The following is a 25126-nucleotide window of genomic DNA, read 5'->3' as shown; positions in this document are numbered from 1 at the left end:
GTGCCAAATATAGTTGGTCCGGGTTACGTTATGGACCAGCTGTTGATATTGGCATTCAGTCACTTTAAAGGCCACAGCAAAAAAAGAGCATAGTCATGAGTGTATTGAAGTTAAAATAGTTGCACTACACAAATTATTTGTAGCATATACCCTGTATTTAAAATGGGGATCCCTATATCCCCTTGGCACGTGCAGACTCACTCAGCAGCCACTTCCCCAGAAAACTCTTTCAATCTCAATTCGAATTCATCATTACAAAGCCTGATAATCGATTTCATTGATTCGCTAAATTTATGCAAGGCACCGCGTTTTTTCATGTCATCAAATTTTATGTTTATGCGGGGTGTTTATGTCGGGCCTTTTTTGTTTGCCACAATAATGAGGTTTTTAATGGTTAGCCAAATTTGGTAGCGGCGCGAAGGCGAAGGCTTTTTGCCAGCCCATCAAGCGGCGGCTATTGCTTTATGACCGGGCCTAAACCATTACCAATCTCGCGGCGACACCAGGAAAAGCACATGACGGCGGAGAAAAGCTCACATAAATCGCTCGCCAAATGGATCGACGTCAGCCAGCATTTTCCTGTCGATGTGTGTGTGTTTGTCTGTGTTTGCCAGCCACATATGAAAAGCGAATTTTCTCTGGCCGAGCGCAAAAAAAGAGCAAATAAAAAAAAAAAGAAAAACGTAAACGAAAATGTCGGAAAATTCGATGTCGGGGTTGAGTGTGTGTGCTTGGTTTTTCTTCGGTCAAGTTTTCCTGCTGCTGACTGCTGGTTGCCTGCTACAAATATCGGAAAATTCCTTTGAGGATTTGCCACAAAGGCGGAAAAGCCGCTGCGGCAAACCTTTGATGATTCTCCACACATCTCTCCATCCCTCTCTGACTCGATGGCTCTTCCTCTGGCATTTTCCGATAGTGTGACAACCCCCTTAAGAAGCCACCCCTCTTCGTGGCGGTGGAAAATGTGAAAATGTTTTATGGCCCGCTCGCCAGCTCTCTTCCTCTCTCTCTCGCTCTACCGCCGCTTTTCCGCTTTTCTCGAGTGTCTCGGCTGCTGCTGCTGCTGCTGCTTCTTCCACGTACTTAATACTATTTGACTTTTTGGGGGAAAAGCATTTCCCGCGGCGAATGTGTGTGTGCCAGAGTGAGAGTGGCAGAGAATGTGGATGTGAGTGCTCCTAAGCGGTTTTCCCAGCTGCCATCGGTTTTGCTCCTGCTTCTGCTGCTGCTCGATGGCCATTCCTGTTCGCCTGTTACATAATTCGCGTAATTTATTCAATTTTGAGAATTAATTTAATTTTTCTTTTCACACACGTGAATTTCCCGCTATCTGGATGTATACTTCGGCATTCATTTTAAAGGCACACGATTGTAAATACCGCAAAAAGTGGGTTATTTTATTTTAGCAGTTTCGATACTTTTATTAAGTAGCCATGATCAGTTAATAAAGTTTTGGAAATAGGATCACTTAATTAACACACAAATACCTTCTAACAAAATTATATTTTTTCACAGCATATAACTTAAAACTTCCTTATCTGGTCAAATGTTTCACTGTATGAGTAATAAACATCCTTACACGATTAATATAAACTATATAAAAAATTTATATTTTAATAATTTATCATATATATCCAAATTTATTTTAAGATTAATTGATCTAGATAAGTTTAAATTTTATCATTTTGCGGCGACAAAAAATATAGCTCTATTTTGGTTTGTATTTTGTATAATATGTTCATATATTCTAATGCCTTAATCAACATTTTTTTACAATGAGTTTGTTTTAAATAATTATTTATTTAAATTAAATAAATTTAAACACATTGCGCCAAAATATATGCTTAATGGTTCATGAGCCGAATTCGCTCTTATCTATCGAACTCGCTGCTCTACACTTGTGTAGAATAAATGTAAAATACTATACATTCGACGTATTCGACAGAAATTCGACCGTATCACAGCGAATTGATAAAAAAACCGCACACCTTTGCATACTTTTCGGCGTTGGCGTATAGCGCCATCTATCGAGAGCGCCACATTTAAATTTCCTATTAAAATACGAAACTTAAGTTATTTATTATTAGCTTCTTAAGGTATCGATGATGTTTTGGGTTCTTTATTAAAAATACTCTACCAGATTTTGACAGTAATTAATATGGGTTTTGTGTACAGCAATGGCCATTCTTTAACGTTAATGTACAGTGTAACATGGGCTACGAACTACCGAAATATACAACACACCATACTCAAACGAATATTTCCAGGGGCGTCTTCAACAGATTGCTTAATAAATAATTACAATGCTATACCGTCCTTTTGAAAGGAGCCTGAATATGTTGCCACCGATTTCTGTAGTTAAACTTGGTTTGTGTATCACTCCAATGTGTTTTAGATCCAAGACTAATACTAAATAATTTACTTTGGGAGGGGCTTCCGAAGGAAGGAGAGTGTGCTGTTTAAATGAAAATTGCATTTATTTTGGCATGACAAATGTAGACGTATAAAATTAAACTAAACATGTACTAAATTAAAATGTAATAATCACAAATACGCGCAGCTAACACAAATCCGATTGCATTCCACCGTAAAAATAGTAATTGCTTTATATCACCAGTTGGCCAGGTTCCCTTCTCCGATTTATTTGGTTCTACCTTTCCCGTCCGGGATGTGGATTCCCCAGCCCGGACTGCACCGCTTTCTATCACAAGGGAATGATTTCTGTTTCCGTTTCCGCTTTCCACGCTCGCCCTAACTTCCGTTTGATTGCACGCTGCGTCCTTTCTGGTTTCGAAATCGATTGCCAAAAGAAGAGTATAGAGAGGTGGTGTTTGTGAGAGTACAACTTAGGGACGGAGTGAAGAACGTTGGGAGAAAGTCGTGTCCTAAACTCTGCACCGATTCGGTTTCCGCTCTAAAGGATCTTGTCTACAATTTGTTATGTTTTCAACCTACTTAAGTTCAGACTCTTTTCTGCTTGGTCACAAGAATTATATGTACCTCGATTGAAGTGTGTGTTGAAGTGGGGCTCTACGTGGGTACTCCTAGTTAATATCTATATATAGTTCTATGTAAATTCCATTTTTTTGTGGTATGCAGAACAGCTACTGTACGGGTGTATATATATCCATGGGTATATATTTAGAATCGTCTTCTGGATACCGATGCGATGCGTGTGTATGTCTGTCTGTCTGTATAAACGTACAAAGCGCGACGGGAGAAGTTTAAGAATGCGGTAAAGCTACATCTAGCTACAATCCAGCTTTCCTGGGATCCCAACCTCCCCTCGCACTAGGCCCCAAACCCCTTTCTATGTACAGGTGATCTCTAACGTATGGTAATAATGATATCCCTAGACTATGAACAAATCCCACAAGCTGTCCGCTTAGCGAATCATGTGCAGTTTCCATCGCAGCACGAAGTAGGCGATGATGCGCAGGGCAAAGAAGATTCCGATCAGCGCGACGGCGTCCACCCAAAACAGAGCGTTATCCATGGACATCTCCTCCAGAAACTTCTTGGGCACTCGATAGTGGCAGTACATTTGATTGCACTGCATCTTGGCCCGATCCATTCCATAGATGGCTACCATGGCACCTAAATAATTAAGTGTAATGTGAGTTAAGCATATCCGAAGGTAGATATATCCCAACTCACCTTCGAAGCCATAGCGCACATAGCTGACGTAGGTAACCCACTGCAGGTAGCCCGGAATGGTGTCAAAGTTCACAAAGAACCCGGAGAACAATATCGTGGGTATGGTCGTCACGGGGCCGAGGAATACGCCCGTCTCGATGTTCATCCCCGCCCCGATCAGCAGTCCCAGCGACTGTGCCACCAGTGAGTTCAGCACGCAGATCAGCACGAACATCGAGACCCGCTCCAATTCCATTGGCTGTGAGGTTAGGTAGTACACCACCAGGACATAGACGCTGGAGAAGACGATCTGCAAGAGAATATATCGGATTAAATAATTGTTCACCCCATTAAGCTGTTCAATAATAATCACCTGAAATGGCATGTCCGCTATGGTCTTGGCAAAGTAGAAGGCCTTCAGGGAGTACCAGTAGTTGAGATGCTCCCTCACGAACACTGACATTTCGGTGGGAACTGCGAATTAAAGATTCCAGATTATATTTGTGGCCAAAAACTCGAAATCGATCAACTCACAGGTCAGAATGGTGGGCATCATGGCCGTGAAGGTGGTGAACAGGGAGACGAAGAAGATGCATCCCGCGTTGCTCATGATCTTGCTGGCCTCGTTGCCCACATCGTAGTAGATCATCCCGATGATGGCTCCAACGATTACGTGGGAGAAGAGTCGCATGTGGGTCAGCATTTTGTCGCGCAGGATGGTGCGGAATGAGCGTTTGAGCAGGATCCAGAATTGTGTCCAGCCGCTGGTGGGGAATCCCGTCTTGTTGGGCAGTGTGACCACGCTCTCGTGCGAATCCAGCAGCGAGGTCATGCAGCCCACGACGGCACTGGGTCCTCCCGATCCCGAACCACCCACAGCATTTTGGGTGCCCTTCGAGGAGCTAAAGCTGCAACTGTCGTCCACGGCATTGGTCGGCATATTGACCACGCTGCAGTCGGAATTCTGGGATTGCTGTGTCTCCAGCTTCGGTGGTTTCAGCTCCGCAGGATCCTCGACGGGAATAGAGGGCTCCAACTGCCTGTCCTCCAACGGCGGCTTCTCATCCTCCAGGGTCAAGATGGCCATCGCGTTATCGGCTCCGCTGCCACTGCCCTTGATAATGTCATTGTTACAGCCCTTTTGGGCCAGCGTCAGTACATAATCCTTGTGCGCGTACTTCTTGCAAGCTCCACTCTTAACTGCATCCACCAGCTTGGGAACAGCGTCTCCGTACTCCCCGGACGCCACCTCCAGGACATAGTCAGCAGGATTGTGATATGAGGGGCATTCGTAGCCCAGTGATGATAGGTACGGCACCAGTCCCTTTACTCTGCCCTCGTAAACGCACTGGCCCTGGGCCAGCAGATACAGATGATCGAACTTCTCGAAGAGACGCGCCGACGGCTGATGGATTGTACACACTATGGTGCGGCCTCCTCTGGCCAACGATCTCAGCAGCGATATGAGCTGGAAGCAGGTGGAGCTGTCCAGTCCGGAGGTGGGTTCGTCGAAGAACATCACTGGTGGATTGTTGACCAGTTCGAGGGCAATGGACAGTCGCTTCCTTTGGCCACCAGACAGATTGCACGTAAGCGTGTTCACCGACTCCTTCAGGCCAATCGTCTCGAGGATCTCCTCGACCACCACCACCTTGGCGTAGCTGATCATGTTCTTGCCCAGCTTCAGGTTGGCGGCCACCATCATGGCCTCGCGAACGGTCAGATTGGCGATGAGCACATCGTCCTGCATGATGTAGCAGGAGAGCTTGCGGAAGCGCCGCAGATTCCGCTCCTTGCTGTTGATCAGTACGGAGCCGCTGAGTTGGGCAGTTCTGTAAAAGGTGGGGAGCATCATTAGTTGATCATTAAAAGGTAGGGTTTTATTATCAGTTTAAAGTCCATTTGATTTAGGCACATGATATATAATCTTTCTTTAAGACAAGCATCTGGCTTAAAGGGTGTGTGCCTATATCAAACTTAAGCCGATTAAAGTACTCACTTGTAGCCCGCCAGGATGTTCATGAGCGTGCTCTTTCCGGCTCCAGAGGGTCCCATGATAGCTGTGATCTCTCCATTCCGGAACTTGCCCGAGACGCTCTTCAGGATGGTCTTGAATCCGCGCCGATGGCTATCGGTAACTGAGTAGGATATATCACAGAACTCGATGTCCACCGGCGGCCGTTGGGGCAGATGGGACAAGGCGATGGTACCCTTCTTCTGGCCATTCGGACTACCACCGCTGTTGTTGGCCACCTTGGGGGCCAAAGCATGGTTGTTGCTGCCCAAGCCGCCATTACACAAGTTGTTCTGGGACCTGAAAGAAAGCAGAGATGAGTCATCTTTAGTTGTGAGTATATTTAGTATTGCATCTCCGGTGCATTGTGTTGATTCCTACTTGGGCCTTTTTTTCAGGGCACTGACACAGCTGCCGTTCTTGGTCAGCTTGGTCTGCACCAAGGACATGGAGCGCTGGTGTCCTGCATCGCGCAGCATTTCCGCATAGGCCGCGGCATAGGCGGCGGACCTCCGGCGACTGACATCCTCCTGGGATTGGGATTGGGAGGCGGCGGTCTCGAAACTGGAGTTCTGAATGCCACCACTTTCCGCGCTGACGCATCGGGTCAGCGTCAGTTCCATAATTATTCGCTAGCACCCAGCACCACACTCCTCAGCGGCTCATGATGCCGCCCCGAAACGACCTACATCGTCAATCAATGGATCAATCAGCAGCGTCAGTCATTTAGTGCCCCTTTCGTGTCCCCTCAACGATTTGCACATTGTGTCACAGCCGTCATCCGCCCTCATCCATTCATCTCCATCTCCCACGTTGGAAAGACCAAAGTTCACGCCGCTTTTGTTTCATTCATGAAACGTCTGTCATACCTTGGGCCAAAGAGCCGAGTGCGTTTTCATTAGTGATTGCTCGCATTCCGTCGACCGACTTCGATTGATAAGTCCGCCGACGCCGCCGATGCAGCGGGCCAATGCCAATTAACATTACATCTTTTTGGGTGCAAATTAGTTGAGCTAGTTGGTCAGAATTGATTGATTGGGAAGGAAGCCCCTCGACGTGCAAAGCAGCAAGTAATCAGTAGTGTTGGTGGGATTAAAGGTCAGTGTATCTGGCTGAACTACTTATCACTGGCGTGCTGAGAACTCGGGAGAACCTAACAAAGTAAGGCAGAACAGTGAAGCCTGCAAGATGATGACCAGCAGAAGTCCTATAAGAAGTTCGACACAAGTAGGTTTTAGTGAGCACTCACTACTCACTGCATATAAAGATAAAGCTGCATATAAATTCATAAAGAAGTACTACAACACAGAGTTTCCTTTGTTTCCTCCCTATAGGCACATATAGGTAGTACTATCCACCGGATTCGTTTAGCAACTTAGCACGCACTATGGAGCCCATTTGTGTGGAGTAACCATGTACGGAGCACCCAATTAGCTTCTGGAATCCGCTTCAATATAATTTCTATAATTTCGACCTGCAACTCGAGGCGGTCGTAATGGCAAGACATTAAATTGAAATTGGTGGCTAGGCGGCGGGGAAAGTCAGCTGTTGGCGGTGGGCCATGCTAAGTGAATTCAGATACAGATACAATTGAGAGACTAGTACCAACACACACTCCGATAAACAAATGCTGTTTTGCTTGTGCTTTTGCTTTTACATTGCTTTGCTTTGCTTTGCTTTGCTGTGGCCTCTTTCAGCTACGATAAATATGACTCTCAGTATCGGGCAAGCTAAGTTGTATAAGTGTGCGTGGTAGTATTGCGAATATCTCGGTGCACGAGCACCCGGAGCGAGTACATTTCGAGTGCGCATGCACCCAGAGTGCAATGCTAACGAACCAACCTGAACCCAACTCAACTCAACTCAACTCAACGAAGACTCGACGAAGTCTGAAGCACTTTGTCTTGCGAAATGCACTTCCAAGAGCAGGGATATAGCATATATATTTGCCATCCATTTAGTGAGGGGGTAGAATAACAATTGTGCGCAACTCCCTACAGTTGTCTTGTCGATTCAGCCGCTAAATTGGATTCAAATGGAGTCGGTCACGCAATCCCTTCCGGGTTCTTTGATTGCTTATCAATCTTAATGCGTGGTAATTGTTGCCAGGTTCGAAGGCATCGATTGCGGCCCTACTTAATTGATTGATAGCCAGTCATAAAGCAGCAGCTGCCGCTGGTAACTCAATCAGTTGATATCTGCCGGCTACTGCACACACTCTAGTTCCAGTTCTAGTTTCTAAATTTGTGAACCTTGGGGCCGCGGGGCCAGTTACATTGTGTTCGCACTGATTAGGCGGCACAACCGGAAATATCAGCTGGCGTTAGATCATCCCCGCTTAACGGCAATTAAGCGATTTATAAGTGCTTGCAACGGAGGGGCGGCGAGTCCACGGCGATTAATAAAAGTATTAATAACAGCAAGTGTGCCAACAATGGATGGCATCCTGAACGGCAGGAGTGGCGCCTATGCAAAAGTGCCAATTAAAGCTGATATATTCATACGGATTCACGTGGAATTTCTATGAATATGTGGCGAAGAACCAAGTCCAAGATCCTTTACAAGCTGCCAAGGAGAACTCAATCAAATGTGATTGCTAAGTAACAGTCATAAGTTTTGAGTTATAGCAGCGAAAAGATGATTAAGCAAGAATTTTTTGAGCAATAAACTTTTTATGGTCACTTGGAACTGAACTTTGGGAGCAATTATATGGCGTTAACATTTCTGTACGAGCTCAACATAATTTTTAAGAGTATGAAATTACTCAGCATTTGCTGTGCACCTATCTATATCTGAAAACACACGTGGACTCAAAATCGGAGACAATTATTCAAGCATTATGCATGGGAACAATCATGTGGCTTTAATTCCCGCACCATTTAAGTTATTAAGGAAACGCGGCAAGGCCAATCAAATATGCAAACGGATATGTGGGCGGGAAATGGATGTGGGGGCGGACGTTTGCCGAGCGTGGGAGCAGGTCCTGTCCAGGACCGCTGGTGCTCTGTTTGCCCGTGCCCTCGGAGCGGGGTAGAAGGTCAACATGCCTCGAGTGTTGTGTTGGCTGACTGGCTGACTTTTGCGGTCGTCCGAGCGGCTCAAGGGTGCACAGGTTGTCAATCGACTGGGGAAAACTTGGCGACGGCGTGGCGCCGCAAAGTCTAAAACTGCAGCCCGGACCTTTGGCGTTGCTAAGCTTGCGGCAACTTCACATTACATAACCGGCCGGCGTACACGTCGCGTAGTCTCTTGTTCACTTGCCAAAAAATCACATAAAAAAGAGGAAATCACACGTAAAAAGCCAGCACGTGGTGGAGCACGGGCAGTTTGCAGCTCAATAGAGGGCGGCGAATGGCTGTTGAAGCATTTTTCTAATAAGCACATAAATATTTGAGGCCGAAAACCAAACTGACGGAGTGCCGCACACAGACGCGATGTTGCCGCAGGACTAAAAAGCTGAAAAGCCGAGCGGAGTCCAACTGCTGACTGCGGCACGACGTTGGACAGCTTGGCGGCTTGTTCGATTTTTCCAGGCATGCGGCGCCGCGAGGTCCTTCTGCTATCCTGCTGCCTCACGAAAGGGGTATATCAACTGAACTAACGAGTTGTGTGGGGTATTGCGCGAGTAAATAGTACCTATATTTGTTTTCTAATGAAATTATAATAAACTTGGCACGCATACTTGAAAGCTTTTTAAAAATAAGAAACTGACATCCTTTATATATATAGATTTTGAGAAAGCTTAAGAACACTTTGAAAGCTGTCGAGTATTTTGCATTATTTTAAATAATTATCTGTTGAAGCAAAAATATTATTCATCGCGTGCGCATGTGATTTTGATAAGATGGAAATAGCCCTGAGTAGAGGGCAGCCCACATTCGGTGCTGCTGTAAGGACCCGCAGGACCTCTTTTGTCTGCCCGCCTTGTATTGTTTTGCTTGGTCTTATGGCTTTTACGGCTTTTTGCCTTTTGGCGGCGTTTCATTCACTGTTACTTGTTTTTTTCCTTCGGTTTCCCGCTCCGCACATATGTGCGTCTGTTTGTGGCTTATTATTTATGGCAGTGCCGACAGGGGGGGTGGGTGGTTGGACCGGGTCGAAAGGACACGTAGGATAGGTTGGCATTTAAGGCGCTCTTTATGGCTGCCTTCCTGTTGGCTTCCCATCGAATCCTTGGACCCGGGGCCCGGCCAGCCAACCAACCTGATTGCTGGAATTGTGCAGCATTCAGAGAGGCTGTCCTTAAAAAGGCCCCGTTTGCCCACTAGTTTAATTACATTGGTGTACCTGCACTGATTGCTACGTGGGCGTGTTCCAATACCAATAGATTTTTCATTTGCATTTTAATTAAATTTGTTGGAAAAAAACATTACAAGGCTGCTGTGAGGACAGTGTGTCAGTGCTTTAATTCAAAGGCAACTTAAGACGCAGGGTTCTAAGTTCTTGAGCACTAGCTTTAAAATGTTCTTACAACTCTGCATAATTTATGAGGAGGCGTGGCTGGCACCGTTTCCCTGCTGACACGCGATTTGTGAGACGGAGTAGAGCCATCGATTTTCCAGGCATTTGCTGCTGCTTCTTTCTCTGTTTCCACTTCCGGCACACCTCAAATGTCCTGGCAGGTGGCATGTTCCAAGCGGAAGGAAGATATGAGCTTTACAGATGCGTGCTAATTTTGACTCGTCGGTCTTATTAATAGCTCCCTCTCGAAATCCCACTCCCCGCGAATAGCTTTGATTTTTGTAATGGTTTTATGCGGTTAGGTGTTAAAAATAGAAGTGTCACCTCAGTGGAAAAGTGACTTGTGACAGCTTGATTAGTTGCCTGATACTGGGCCGCCTATCCACCCACACCCACTTAGCCACTTGCCCACAGGAAAGCCAGTGTCCTTGGCTTGCACGAGCGGAAATTGCAGAGTGGCCGCAGGAACGATTGCAATACTAGCCAGCAGTTCAGGGTCAGGGAACACATTTCAGTTCACTGCCGCCCATAATCCCCACAGCTGGAGTGACAGGTTCCTGGGTAACCCAAAACGCCCGCCCATTCCAGCCTAATCCCGGTTAATGCAATTATCTTTTGGGTGCACAGAGGCGGCAAACTCACTTGATGATTTGTAATTGGAAGTGTGTTACATCATTGTAAGTAGGGACTTTGAAAAAAATAATAGATTTTCATAATTTAAACAACTCACCCGTGACTGTTCTGCTTCAGGTCGTTGGTCAGCTTCAGTTGGCTGAGCAGTGGCACTGGCTCCTGCCTGGGATTGGGACTCGGATTCGGATTTGGATTCGGATTTGGGTTGCCGCTGCCCGTGGAGAGCGTTGATAGGGACATGTTCCCGCTCGTGTAGAGAACGGCATTGGGTGCCGTGGTGGCCGCCGAATCGGAGACTTTGTTGGGACTCTTGGCCGCCGGCAGGATGACGGCGTGGGAGGAGCACTTGTCCACCAGCGGGACACTGGAGGCCTGCAGCTCGTTCATGGCGCTAGTTTGTGTGTGGTTTTAGTTGAGAATGCGTTTAGTTCTGGCTTCAATCGCTATTGGCATATGGCATCAGCATTTGGCTCAATTGATTTATGCTTTATAGTTTTGTGATACGTATTTGCGGATCTTGAATGCTGCTTTTTAATTGAATACGCTGGGGATTGGCATCTGCATTGGAAGTACACGTTATATGTTGATTGTACCACTCAGCTTTCAGCTCTGCAACGAAAGGGAAATGGGAAAAGCGATGCAAATCGAGCATAATTTAAATGGAGGTGTTTCGCCTCTATCGATTTGACAAGCTCACACAGCCAGATGCGTGTATCAAGCACTCTTGAACACTCTCAATCCTATCCACACACACTCGGCATATTACATCACAGCCCAGGAAGTACCGCCCACCCCACCCCCTCAGTTCTAAAGGTCTACGGCTCAATAGTTGCTCAATGGCAGCTAGCAGCATGAATTTCTAATTACTGAACAATGCCCAGAGACCCAGACACAGATACAGATACAAGCACATACACAGATACAGATACAGACACAGACACAGATACAAATACAGACAAAGACCCAGTTGAGAAACGACGACACCGTCAAGAACAACCGATAAACGCTGAATTCAATGCCAGACACTCGAGGGCTCAGGGAATGGGCTTCACAAACAGCTGTGCCCGCTGTCCGTCCAAGAAAAAGTGACCAGTGCACCAGCACTGGGATATAGTGGTTCCGTTCCCAGGGCTAATAGCTCGCAAAGTCCACTGCATCGGGAGTTGCGAGCTGGGTTTGCTTGCACTGGGAACCAATTTTGCAGGTGGCCGTCTGATAAGATTTCTTGCTTATGCCGTTTGGCGATGAGAATTCCGACTTACTCCTACACTGGGGTGAAATGTTATCAATCGGATCAGTTAGAGAAATGCTTATGGGGAAAGTCCGAAATTCTCTACAAGATTTCTAGCTACCTTTTTATATCTCTTTATTCCTAAGTATCTATGGTTTATTTTACAAATTTTAAGCAAAACCAATACTCATGAAACATTGTTTATGTTATCAACAAAAATTTCTGCAGAATATTTTACTACCTATTCGCATATCACGTGTTTTTGCAGAGCACAAGCCCCAAAAATATCATCTCATCACACAACAATTTCTCTTTCTTTGTTTCCAAGTCAATTTTCAAATCTTTTTTGTAATAGGAAACAGTTTCCACACTTTTATAAATTGAGCGAGTAAACAAATTAAGAGGATGTTTGTTATTTAAAAATTGAATTGCTCGACCGGATGCATAGTTCATTTTCAAAGCATGATAAATATGTTTTGTTAGTTCGCGGAATGAGAGTTTCTCTCAGTGTACACGGGTTTTTATTACAGATTTGTTTGCAGTTCGACTAGCGATTAGATGGGCAGACCGATAGGCTTCCTGCTACTGGGCGCGGGCTTCCTTTTCGCTAATCGCCGAAGATGTAAGGCGCGTAATCGCACACACTGCGAACTATAGTTATATGGCCCATCCGTGCGATTCGAGTTGACGCGACTGGACGTGGACGGCCAGCTGTTTGTCGGCCACCGACTCGTTATCTGGGAACTTGGAACACCGGCACTCGAAACTGGCCACGCACAGCTGCGGATTTGGTAATCTGGGAATCAGGCCGCCGGACGGTGGGGAGTTTTAAATTTGGGATTCTCGGAACTGAGCACTTCTCTCACAGATTTCGTGGGTGGATGACCCGAGATGAGGTCCTACCCTAACCGTAATCGAAGTAGGTCAGTCTGTACACCCCCTCGCGAGCCACTGACCCCCGAAAATCTGGCTGGCCCGATCTGGTTTTCAGTTGTGTTTCTTCTTTTTTTTCGGGTGGCGTGAGCGGCTGAAGACTTCAACCTGCTCAGATGTGTCATCTGCTATTAACAAATGGCGCGGCGCGGCGGGGCATAAACATTTGAAAACAACAGCCACCGCCGGAGCATTTTGCAAATAATTGCTCCTGAAAAGAGAGCGCAGGCGCTCTATCGAGACACAAACGGCAGGAAAACATTAAAGATACATATGGGTCTACCCAAGGGGGAGGCATATTACATATAACTCCGGCTGCGAAGTTTATTATGGTGGTGGTGGTGGGTAGCTGGTGGCTAAATAAATCTGCGACTGCAGACTGCAGGAAGCCCGAAAAAGACGCAATTACTTCACTCGTGCTCACCTTTGGATTTCTATTAAGATGGGGCCTATTTCCGAGAAGAGCAAAACACAAATGGCATAAAACGTGTTTTTGGTTTATTAGCATTATATATTTTTTTGGCCGCTGCCAGAAGAGACCGTATTCACTGTACCGCTCCCGCGCACATTAGATACTTTGCGGAGCGCTTTCAGAAGATACTGAGACTGCGAGATACTCGTGCTCGTGCCTTTGGCTTCTTTGTTGTATTCTGTGTTATGGTCGCGGCAGCTAGCAAACAAACAAACAACGCCAGCTATTTAAATGCGCCACAATTCGACGATTCGACGGGAGTGAGAGCAACAGAACCGAAATACCATTACCAGATGGTAAGCGAGGCACTCCAGGAATACGCAAAAGTGTATCTTGTGCCTAGGCGAAACGTGTTTTTATTCACCGCGATCCGATCCGTTCCGATTGGACTCGATTCCTGACCGAAAACGAAAATCCCGCTCGACCGCAGAAGGCAACAACATTCATACAGCGCGAACGACGAAGAACTGAACGCGAACTGAAACTGAAACTGCGGCGGCTGCTAAGCTATCAGCCACCAGCTGCCAGCTGAGAGCGCTTTCGCTCACGAGTATCCGTTCTGGCATTCTGGCACTTTGGTACCCGTATTTGTATATGTATCTGTAAGTGTATCTGTATCTGTGTGAGCCAGCGCAGCCATCCGGATAGTGTCAGCGATGCCTAGCTGTTTGTACCTGACTCTCGGATACAAATTATAAATAATAGTTAACGCATCTTACAGATACTTAGCATGTGGGGAGATAAAGTTCGGTACACATATGCTGAGATACAAAATTGGTACAACATTTATTGGGTTATTATTGTACTTATTTTTAAATCTATCTCTTCTTGAAGTTACTGCATCTGTGGGTGCAAATGTCAGATACTACTGCATCTGATGCTCTTAGTTATCTGATGTATATAGTATCTTCTTCAAATGAGTCCTATACCTTCAATTAGGTACTAGGTACACTGCGCGAGTACCCTTCCCATCACTCGGATACGGATACTACGGCTGTTTCGTCAATGGGGAAGTCGCAGCTCTCTCGCTTTGTCCAACGCTCAATTCAAATGCTGGCATACACTTAAATTAATCCGCGTGCGTGTGTGTGTGAGCGGTAGTGCGCATGGCGCACAAGTGTGCGTTGGCGTTCCGCTGCTCCGAAAACAGCTGACTGTAAACACACACAAAGGGGGACGGCCCAGTGGGAAATCCAGTGCGAATCGGGTTCAGCTGCACTTGGATTTGATGGAGCGAAACTCCCCGAGGAGAGAGAGAGCGGAGTACACGGCGAAAAAAGCGGTTATTTCGTAATTAAATTAGGCAATTTCTCTATTTTTTAATGGGGTATTTAATCTAGACTTACCACATGGCACGTTTCAAGACCATTCTCAGTCTAAAGTGTAGATCGGAAAAGCCTTGATAAGCAGATGAACTTTTCACGGTGACCCGCTTGATTTCTCACTCGGTAGTAGCTGGATATCCCTGAAGAGTTTCAGTGTTTTCGCTTACATTGTTAGTCTGAGTGATAGCGAACTTTGAACCTCACGATCGCAGAACAAAGCACTGAATCCAAACAAAAACAATTGCGATTTCTTCGAAGAATCGCGTGGAGGGGCGATTGGGGAGGGGAGCTGATATCAGTGTGAGTAATCCTCCCCCCAGTTTCCACATTCTGTCCCCCTATTGGATTGCATATCATATCTCAAACAAAGCCAAAACGTGATTCTGTATTTCCAGTGCTTAGACTTGGGCAAAATGCGCAGTCGGGGGACCTTTAATCGCATCGACCTTAATAATAGTTTATTTTCATATCAGCCGCCAATTGTTTTTAGCTGCTACATATTTAAATTGAGTGCCAGCTCTGACCGAAGCCTATATAATACTATTGATACATATGTGGAACTGTTTGCCAGTCTCAGCTCGAGATATATGAATGTGCCAATGGACGATAGGCGACTCGATTTCAGTTTCGGTTTCAATGGCTTCCATGGCAATGGGAATGCCCTATTAGTCTGGAGTGTCATCGAGTCTTATCAGTTAATGGAATGGCATTTGCTTCCAGCCGGGTGCAGATGCACTTTTCCGCAATGTAATGCGAATCTGGCAGGTACGTTTGGCCATTAAGCCAAGTTGGGTGCAATTTGCAGTGCATTCGAAGTACTTTCAGGTGTTTCGCCGCACTTAAAATCTAGAATTGCAACTATGGGTTTCCAAAACAATTGTCAGTGCATAACCAAGTGCTCGGAAACGTAATGGATAACTAACTGACTATAAAAGATTGCAACGTCAGTGGTTGGAAAACGTGCCAGACAAACTGTTTTTTTTTTTGGTACTGTTAAAAAACTCAGTTTCAGAAATTCCTCGGTGACTAATATTCAAATCTAGCCATCCGTAACGGAAAAGCTCACAAGCGCGAAAGCTCCATTAAAGAAATAGCTTTCAATTCGAAAAACTTGTCGAAAGAGATAGGCATACAACGATTTCGAAAAAGCTTTGTCCGAAAAGTAGTGCCCATAAGGCGGTTTATTTGAAATTGGTCGGAGCTATAAGACGATTCAGATCTTTATATGCGAATTACCATTTAACTATGTTTCTGTTTGTTTTATTTGGTTCTCAAATTCGGTTAGTTTAGCGTTACAATTAGTAGAGTTTATTGTACAGATAGCAGCTAGACGTATATTAAAAGTCAGATTTCCACGGACTGGTGCACGGTGAACAACCTCCCATTTCCTCATCTATCGCCTCTTAGTTTCACTGGCCAACATGGTTGCTGTCAAATCGCCAGCGGATCTGGAGCAATCCTCAGGTGGACTGGCGTATCTTGATGCTGTCCCGATCCCGGTGATCCTGTTCGTCGCTGTCGCAGTCGCCGCTCTCGGCGGTGTCCTCATCCTCGCTTGCGGAGCTATCCTTGGCGAACAGGTGCCTTAGGCAGCTCCGCTTCACGTATAAAAAAGCGCACAGGGCGCAGAGAAGGAAGATGACGCCCACGGAACTGCCGATGATCAGGGCCCGCACTTTACGCTGCGAAGGCACATCGATGAGGAGCTCGTGGCTGGGCACCGATTGCTGGGTTTCGGTGCCCACCGCCAGGACCTGCACCTTGAACAGGGTGTCCTCCTTGAGGTGGCGCAGCTGGTAGTAGTTGTCAAAGGTCTCTGCGTGGCCGATGAGGAAGTGCTCCGGCTCCTTCCACCAACGAACGGCGTAGAGGCGCAGGCCTTCCAATCCCTGGACGGGATGCTCCCAGTGGAGGAGCCAGCCCTGCTGGTTGCTAATGGCAGTGAGATTCCAGGGAGCTCCCAGTCCCCCGGCAGGCGCAGTGACCTGACCCAGATCGTGTTGCAGCTGCTGGGCATCAAAGTCATCCGCTCTAATGGGCGAGGCTGCAGAGGATGTGTGTATTAAGTATTTAAATATATATCTATCTCAGCGGGATGGAACTTAATCTTACGTAGCGTTTTAAAGCGGAACTGCTTGCTGAACATCCCGTCTCCGTACTTGTCCTGGCTGAGCACCATGAATTCGTACTCCTTTCCTGGCTGGAGGTGCTGCACCGTCGCCTCCATCACCTTCTTATCCATCACGCGAAGCGTTCGCCATTCGGGAGCCTCCAAGAGTCGATACCACACAGTGTACTCCAAGTTGGGGCGAAGGTATCCTAAGGCAGGGTGCATAAGCTAAACTTAGAAATCTTCTACTTAAAGAGTTAATTGGACTTGGGACTCAAGTCATCAGATTGCAGGTGGCACACACGTTCGAGCCCATCAACGAAATCCCCTCACACTCCGTATTCCATATCGAATGCAGTGCTTAGCATCTGGCCTGCGTCCATTTCCACACCCAATTACACCCATTTTCTCACCTGGCTGCCAGCGTATGGTGATGCAGGTCTCCGTGCTGTTGGCCGTGAGATTGTACGGCGCCCGCGGCGCGATGTTCTCAATCATGAGCTCGGCCTCCGCCGTAATGGTGGCCGCCTCGTTGGTCGCCGAGCACTCGTATATTCCACGGTCCCCCTCCACCAATCCCGTGATAGTCAGATTGCCGCCGCTGAGACTGAACCTGTCCGCCGGCAGCGGCTGCCCGTCTTTCTGCAAATTGGTTGGGTGCGGGGAGTGAGTGTCAGTGCACCGGAGGCAAAATCGGAGTTACACCCGAGAAAACAAAGGAAGTCATATGAAGTTAATTAAGTGGGAGACCTCATAGGTTGTTAATACGATAGTGTATGAGCTGCAAATATTAGCACCTATGAACTTAAGTAGGAAGTGAGAATCTTTGCTCAAATGGAATGTAACATATTTTTTCTTGCTGTGCATGGACAGGTAGCACTGTCCGTATGCATAATTAAAAATGCAATCAAGTGAGACTGCACGCTCTGCCCTTTTGGCATTACCATTTTTCAGCCGCCTTTTGCCATTTAAGGCAGTGCAAAATGACAGTACGGAGCATATGGACAATATGGACAATATGGACTCACCCTGGCCCAGACAATGGAGGGCCGATTGTTTCCGTCGCGGTCGATGGCTTCGCAGGGCAGCTCGGCGGCCTCGCCCAGCTTCTGGATGTAGATGGCCTTGGGCGTGACGCTGAAGATGGGCGGTCGGAGCACAATCACGCTGATGACCGGCGATGGTCCGTCCGTGCCGAGGTCGTTGTAGGGCGTGCAAGTGTAGCTGCCGGCGTGGTTCTCGTCCACCTTGGCGAAGAACAGGCTGCCGTTCATCTTGTAGAAGACCCCGGGCACGTTGTACGAGTCGAAGAGCAGGCCGTCCTTCTCCCAGCGCAAATTCTTCAGCGGAGGATTCGCCCGGAAGTGGCAGTCGAGCACGGCGGGCTGGCCGTACGGCAGGAAAACCTCCGGCGGGGCGTAAATCACCTTGGCCTTATCTGAAATGCAGCGCAGGGTATTATCATTATAAATGTCTTACAGAATTATTTCGAAAGACAAACATTGTATGTTGAGAAAGGCCTTGGCCGTCTGCAGTTCGCCCTCGCTGTTGCGCACCTTGCACTCGTACTCGCCCAGGTCGCTCATCATGGTGGGATCGATGCTGAGGCTGCCATCTGGACCCATGTGGGATCTTCGCCACAGATCCGGGGCCTCCTGCAGCAGCACGCCGTCCTTGTACCAGGAGGCATTCGAGTTCTCCGGATGCTTCATCGTGCAGTGAAAGAAGGCGGTCTGCCCCTCCCGTATCGTTTGATTCACCGGCGGAATGCGGATGAGGGAACCACCCTGGACCGCCAGGTGGTAGGCCGTGCCATTGTTGCGGACCGATGGCGAGCGATTGGGGAAGCTAACTTGGCAGTGGTACCAGCCCTGGTCCGATTCCCGGATGGCGGTCAGATTCACGGAGGCGCGGCCAAACTCCGGATGGTTCTCGACCAGGTGCAGTCGGCCATTAAATAGCTCACTGGTGGAGGTCTCCTGCTCGTACCAGGTGAAGATTTTCTTGTTCTGCGGACAAAGTAATGTATAATTTTATATATATAAAATTGCAATGATAACTGCAACTCTTAAGTGCGATACACCTAGATACAAATGTCCCTGCTTGTGGCTGTGATTTTGCTGCGCCATCTCGGCTGCAATTGTAGTTATAAATCATGAGCAATGCGGAATCTATATGGAGAGTACGCCCACGCACACACACACACTCGCACTCACACTGCAACAGTTTGTGTCCGACGTGTGTGTGATTGTTTGTGCCCCCCGATTGCGCCCCATGCGCCATTATCATTTTCGCAAACTCCCGCTGAGCCCTCACAACAGAGCCACCCCATTTCCACCCAGTTTGCCCGCCAGCCCCAGCTACCCATTTTCCCGTAACCATGATGGTGACGTAGCACAGCGGTGGGCCCCCAAAATCCCCACAAGAATATAACAATAACCATGGGAGGTTGGCTGGCAGGGAGGGGGGTGGGGATTGCGGAGGGGGTGTGGAACCCATGCCGCTACTTTGTTGACAAATTTAAATGGGCTCACGTGGCGCGGTGCACTTGAAGTGCTCAATGCTAGCTCGCCCCTGAAATGGGATTATTCGAATTTAATTCGGTGTGCCGCACTATTCACGACCAAAGAGATTCTAGTTCATCAGGTGCGATATGTGTGAATATAGTCGATATTTGAGTATACTAGACAGCTATCAAAATAAACAGGTCGATCTCGAAATAATGAATTAATTTATTGTTTAAACACCACTGCATTCTGGATTTGCGAACTGTCCATTAGGGTGAAAAAGTGCAGGCCATAAATCAGTTTGATGCCCTGAAAAACTAGTCAACTATCCAAAGTGTTTGATTTAAAACGAAATAGCTCGGTTAAGCATCCAGCACCACGAAGTATCTTGTGGATGTCACACTCAAAATTACCACAGGAAAAAAAGCGCATAAAAAGATCTAAGCTGGCCAATAGATTACGGGCTTGTGAATGGATAATAATTCAATTCGAAAGCTGTTTTTTGTTTAAGCTTTAGCTTCTTTGCTGTTTTTTGCCTGCTGGCATATTAAATTATTTTTATTTTAATTAATGCTGAATATATTTGTCAATATTTATTAAATATACGGCCGGGCAATTATGCTCGCGCATAGGCGACACGGAAAAAAGCGTTTCAAAATTATAATAATGGCATGCGAGTAAACAGAATGTGTTTGCGTTGCATCATATGGCAAAGAGTTGGAAAAAACCGCGTTAAGCTTAAATTATTTAAATGCAATTGAATCTGCTGCGGTCGCTGGCCGCTCTTCTAATTGCTCTGCCACACACATTTTTATGCTCGCTTTGTTGGCGCACTTGACTTTCGTCCATGTGGCTCACATGGATATCTATAGATACTATGGTGCTATATGGGATATAGCATCTATATGCCGTTGCCTTTGCCGGACTAGGACTGTCACACCCCATAAACCGCATGCTAGGGATTCAGTTTTCCCGGTTATTGATAGCCAACGACCGCAGAAAGGCAGCTGTGCAATGGGATATGGGCTGTGTTTAATTGTGCTGGAGCGGCTCCAGCAGCATCGGATGCAGTGGGTGTCAGTTGATCTATTGACATTAGGTTTGTGCTTTAATTGAGATCGGACCAGATGCACCGTGCGGCATCAATGTCACCCACATGGCATCGCCGGAGACGAGCCGCCTTGACTAGAACTAGATTATGATGCACTCAAGATCCGCCTGTCCTGTCTGTATGTGTGACTATGATTATGTGCAGTACACCCAACTGTGTGTCAAGTGTCGTCTGCCGCCGCCGCACACACATTTATCAGCATTATCTAACCAATTACAAACGTAACTTGATTTATCCGGTGATTTTGCCGTCGCTGTGGCGCGAAAATATGCAGCCCAGCCTCGCGGTGGCCGTGAAAGTCGAATGCTCGACAATATAGAACATGGAATACGTTTGCAGACGGGTCTTATAAATAGTATATAATATAGTACAGACTTGCCATAAATCAGACAGATTATGCATATTGCCGCGGACTCTAATCCCGCGTACGAATATTTGTTTAATTACACGCCATTCCATGGTGGAGCGAAAACCCATGCCGAAGTCCATTTGCCAACGCAATTAAAGTGTATCTATCAAAATGACATCATGACCCGCTGACCGAGTGGACACAAAAAGCAGAAAAGCGGAGGAGCACAATGGGAAATGGAAAAAGGGGAGTGACCACCGAGGAAAGCGGAACAATATGTGAAAAAGAGCAAATTAAGTAAGCCAGCTAAGTAGGGAAAGGCGTAAGCGGGTCGGCCCCTCGATCCCTCGATTACCGATGAGCATGGGCATCGTGGGTTAAGGGGGTCAGATGTGGACATTTGATGGCCACTGATGACGGGCGTGTGCGATGAATGGCAATTCACTCGATTTAAATACTAACGCGCGCGCGGAACATATTTCAGTCTGAAATTCGCACTGATTGTCTGCGGGGGGCGGGTTGGATTGCGAATGCGATGAATTTGCAATTGAATTAAATTGCATTACTCACAGTTGTCAACAAAATGCCAGCCATTCAATTCGATTGAATGCAATTGAAATTGATTTCAACTGGTCCACTTGCCCCGCTGTCTTTGATGTCACACTTCACATTGACACTCTTCGCGATTTGTTTTTCGTCCCGCTGTTGATGCTCTGCTGGTAATTTAAAGTGTTTGACGATACTGAAATCAGTTCCAGCCTCAAATTAAATTTAAATGCAGCAGGAATGCTGGCGGACACGGGGCAGGGACTCGGCCAGGATGCAACCCGATCGACTGCATGTGGTTGCGCTTTAATTAGTAGCCAAGGGCGGGACCCACCACTAGCCACCGCTACACGGCCACCTTGGCCATCCCGTGCTCCACGGGCTTGGTGGATGGGGAGCCACCCCACTGGCACGACGATTGCATTTTCTGCGCTGCGATGCACTTGTCAAAAACATTGCATTGCAGCGATGGAAAACCATGTAATGTGTGGCGGCAGCTCGAGCATAAACAAACATTTACAAATTACCAATCAAAGCCACTGAAATATTTCAAATAATTATTTTGCCCTCGGAAATAGCGTACTTAAAGTATTATTTAATTTATTCGACACTTCGATGCATTAATTCAAAAAAAAAAAACTATAAAACAAAATTTTTGAGTCCACGGGAATTAATAAGAATTCCTACAAAAAACTATAGAAAGTATGAAAGATAATTAAGATTTCGTATTTCTATTTTAATCCCTTATTTAAATTCGCATGATTTTTTATATTTTATATATGGCCACTGGGATTCTCGCAGTGCGGTCGTAAAGTCTGGCCCTTTTAATGAATGTGGGAGCCGCGTTCCATGCTGCGCTCCACCAGCAACGTCCAGCAGACGCAATTAAGGCTAACCAAGCATTCCGGACGGGCCCTGGTCAGTCAGTCAGTCAGCCGGAGTCCGGGGATCGGGGCTCGGAGTCCGGGGTCCAAGCCACCTACGTGTCTGATAAATTAATAATTTCGACAATTTCATTTAAGAACTGCGTGCGCGTCGGCGTGAGCCATAAATAACTGAGTGGGCAGCACAGATAAAAAAAATACAAACACTGGTCTATATTTACATTTTTCGCATATTTTTGCGGGGTAAGTAATATTAAGTTATAATATGTATGGGGATTTCATGCCCTTTATTTGTTATCCACAAAAAAATCACTTGATTTCTTCAATGTTCCTTCGACCAAACTTACGTCCTTGGTCCAGTGCACCAAGTAGGGAATGGGTGCATCGAAGGGGAAGTCGATGTAGCAGTTGAAGACCACGTGGGAGCCCACCTTGGCCTCCAGGTTGGTCTGCCGCCTGTGATCGCGGGCAGCGCTCGTGCAGGATATGTTCATTAAGAGAACGATCGCCAGCAGAGCCAGTAGCGCTGATCCGGATTGCCGGAATGTTCTGCTGCGTTTCGCTGGCATTTCGATGTTGGATTTGATGTATTCTTGCGATTCTCACAGGCTGCACTTGTTGCACTCGGTCACACACGCGCGGTGTCTTGCATAATGTTTCCGCGTAGGCCAGTATGCACAGAATCAAATTAAAATCCAACCCGAAATCAGGTCAATTGGGGCCCTCAACGAGGAGCAGCTCGTTCGCGGAATTCGGAATGTATCTAAGAGGCGCACGAAACCCGATCCGTTGTTTACTATATCTTTGTGCGCAGTTCCGTTCAGGTATTGTGTGGCATAGTATATGGTGCGGCAGCTATGTTGTGGCGGTCTTTCGAGGGTCGCGAACTGAACCGAGCGGCTGGAGAAGCGCTACTGAATGCCGAGACCGAGACCGAATCGAGATCAGACTGCAGAACGAGTGATAGATGAGCAGAGCTTTTGTGGTGATGTATGCTGCACGGAAAGAATGTTGTGGTACGTTTGATTGAAAGCCAAAATAATGTTATAAGCTGGAAATAGTGAGTACTAGACAAACTTGATCCTCCTTCGCTTATTTTTTCATTCTGATATGAGAGATAGAAAATATTGCGCTGTTCTGATCATCATCATTATCAACATTTTCTCTCTGTGTAGAGCACTAAAAAACCGACCTGCCAAGCCGATCTCCATTTCTATGCAGCTGAGCAGCGATCTTCTCTCTTCTCTGGCCCGTCAAACGTTTGACTGCATTTGACATTTGACACACGCCCACGCCAGCTGCTTTGATGAGGTCTCCTTTGTCTGGAAAGCGTCTCCCCCACAATTCGCTTTCGCAGACGTTTATCCACTTAAGTAATTAGCCGATCGCCAAAGTGTTGCGAACAGCATTTGGCCTCAAGAGTGAACTATCCCAGCGGCAGAAGTCGAAGAGTGGGCAATTTTCGCCATTGATTCCCATTTATGGGAATTTGGGAGAACACTAAAAACTGGGTCAATCGCTCCTCCCAGTCGGATATATCCAGTGTGCATCCGAATTGTACGGAATTTTTGTGAATTTCATTACTTTAATTGCCCCAATGCCAGCGACGTCTTCAGGTTGGCCACGCTGGCGTATGAGTGATATTTGTGTGCAGGCAAAGGGGCATCAGTTAAGCGCAGCTTCCGGGATATTTTAGATGGATAGAGATGGAATGGGTAATGAAAACAAAGGTTTACGGTTTTATTTGATCAATTTCAAGTTTTGTATTTTTATTTGTTTTTGTTTGGTTTTTTGTTTGTTTGTTTTTTTTTTTTGCTTTGTTTTGTAAGTTTTATTTGTTTAAAAATTTTGTTCATTTTGCTAATTTCTCTTTATAATTGTGTGTCTGTATTAATTACAATATATTTCGTTCTAAACTGATTTATCCTTGTACGATTTATATATGCTGAATTGGAATTGCAGTGGGAAGAGGTCTAGAAAGTGGAAAGTGAAAGGTGAAAGGTCAAAGGTGTGTGTTGGCGGGCAGGGAGAAGTGAGGCGAAAGTTGATAAGTTGATGTGTTCTCCGGAAATGTTTGCGAAATGGTCGTCGAAGTGGAAGGAGGTGCAAAAGAATATAGATTCCCATTCTTATAATTCTGTTTTTGTTTTCTTTTGATAGTTCCTATGTTTGTTCATTTCATTTCATATCATTTGAGTCGAGTCGAGTTGAGTCGAAAAGTTAACTGGCGCACCTTGTCCAAAAATCAAAGTGGCAGACTAAAGCGTTAGATTTACTTAACTTAGTTTTAATGTATTCCTCTTACTTAATGTACATGCCGTGTAATCCAGTATCTATATCCATATATACGTACCGCATATACATTATACATGCACTCGTATAAATAATCATATATGTATCTATTTGCCTTAAAGTCCTGCGCCTAACATCGCTCAATTAAAATTCAATTTATGCTGTCATTTCGCAATTATTCGTTTGCGCTTTTCTCACTTCGTTCGCTTGCCGTTAATGCTCAGTTAATTAATTAATTTATTTCGTTCTAGTTAAACGTTTAATGTGTTCGCGTGTATGTGTGTCAGTGTTTTCAGTGTGTGAGTGTGCTCAGTGTGGGCGTGTCAGAGTGTGGGTGTCCTAGGCATTACAAAAAACAACTTATTTACTTGAATACCCTCAACATTTACAAAATACATGCAACACAACTCCAGTTTTCCTCCCATTTCAGAACTGTTATCCTAGTTTATCTCAATTTAAGTACGATTTTCTCTGTGGCTTTGAAATGCAACAAGCACCGAGCTTTAAGACCTACTCCCTGGGATAATCCCATATGATCTGGTTAGGACTTAATGGTGGCGCTTGAAGGATTGACAGACGGACAGGCAGACAGACGGGCTCATATATTTGGGGTGGAAATTGG

The 25126-nt window shown here is 46.2% G+C and overlaps 2 protein-coding genes across 3 annotated transcripts; both read right to left on the bottom strand.

The window, feature by feature from the left end:
* Positions 1-2163: 2163 nt before the first annotated feature.
* On the bottom strand, positions 2164-13858 carry LOC117141789 (ATP-binding cassette sub-family G member 4). Of its 2 annotated transcripts, XM_033305430.1 has the most exons (7): positions 13333-13858; positions 10842-11353; positions 5636-5950; positions 4171-5468; positions 4010-4110; positions 3658-3946; positions 2164-3597 (listed from the first exon to the last, which is right to left on the bottom strand). In XM_033305430.1, the coding sequence occupies exons 2-7, from the start codon at positions 11129-11131 to the stop codon at positions 3386-3388; spliced, it is 2505 nt and encodes an 834-aa protein (XP_033161321.1). In that variant the 5' UTR covers positions 11132-11353; positions 13333-13858; the 3' UTR covers positions 2164-3385. The 2 variants fall into 2 exon arrangements, with proteins under 2 accessions (XP_033161321.1, XP_033161329.1); XM_033305438.1 differs by lacking the exons at positions 10842-11353; positions 13333-13858 and adding an exon at positions 6032-6964.
* A 2085-nt stretch (positions 13859-15943) lies between these two features.
* LOC117150393 (protein borderless) lies at positions 15944-23131 on the bottom strand. Its single transcript, XM_033317256.1, has 6 exons — positions 22560-23131; positions 18317-18824; positions 17844-18253; positions 17229-17457; positions 16818-17024; positions 15944-16749 (listed from the first exon to the last, which is right to left on the bottom strand). The coding sequence occupies exons 1-6, from the start codon at positions 22779-22781 to the stop codon at positions 16166-16168; spliced, it is 2160 nt and encodes a 719-aa protein (XP_033173147.1). The 5' UTR covers positions 22782-23131; the 3' UTR covers positions 15944-16165.
* Positions 23132-25126: the final 1995 nt, after the last annotated feature.

Source organism: Drosophila mauritiana, chromosome 2L (genome assembly GCF_004382145.1).
Source record: "Drosophila mauritiana strain mau12 chromosome 2L, ASM438214v1, whole genome shotgun sequence".
Taxonomy (NCBI): Eukaryota; Metazoa; Arthropoda; class Insecta; order Diptera; family Drosophilidae; genus Drosophila; species Drosophila mauritiana.
This window is presented reverse-complemented; position numbering and strand designations above follow the sequence as displayed.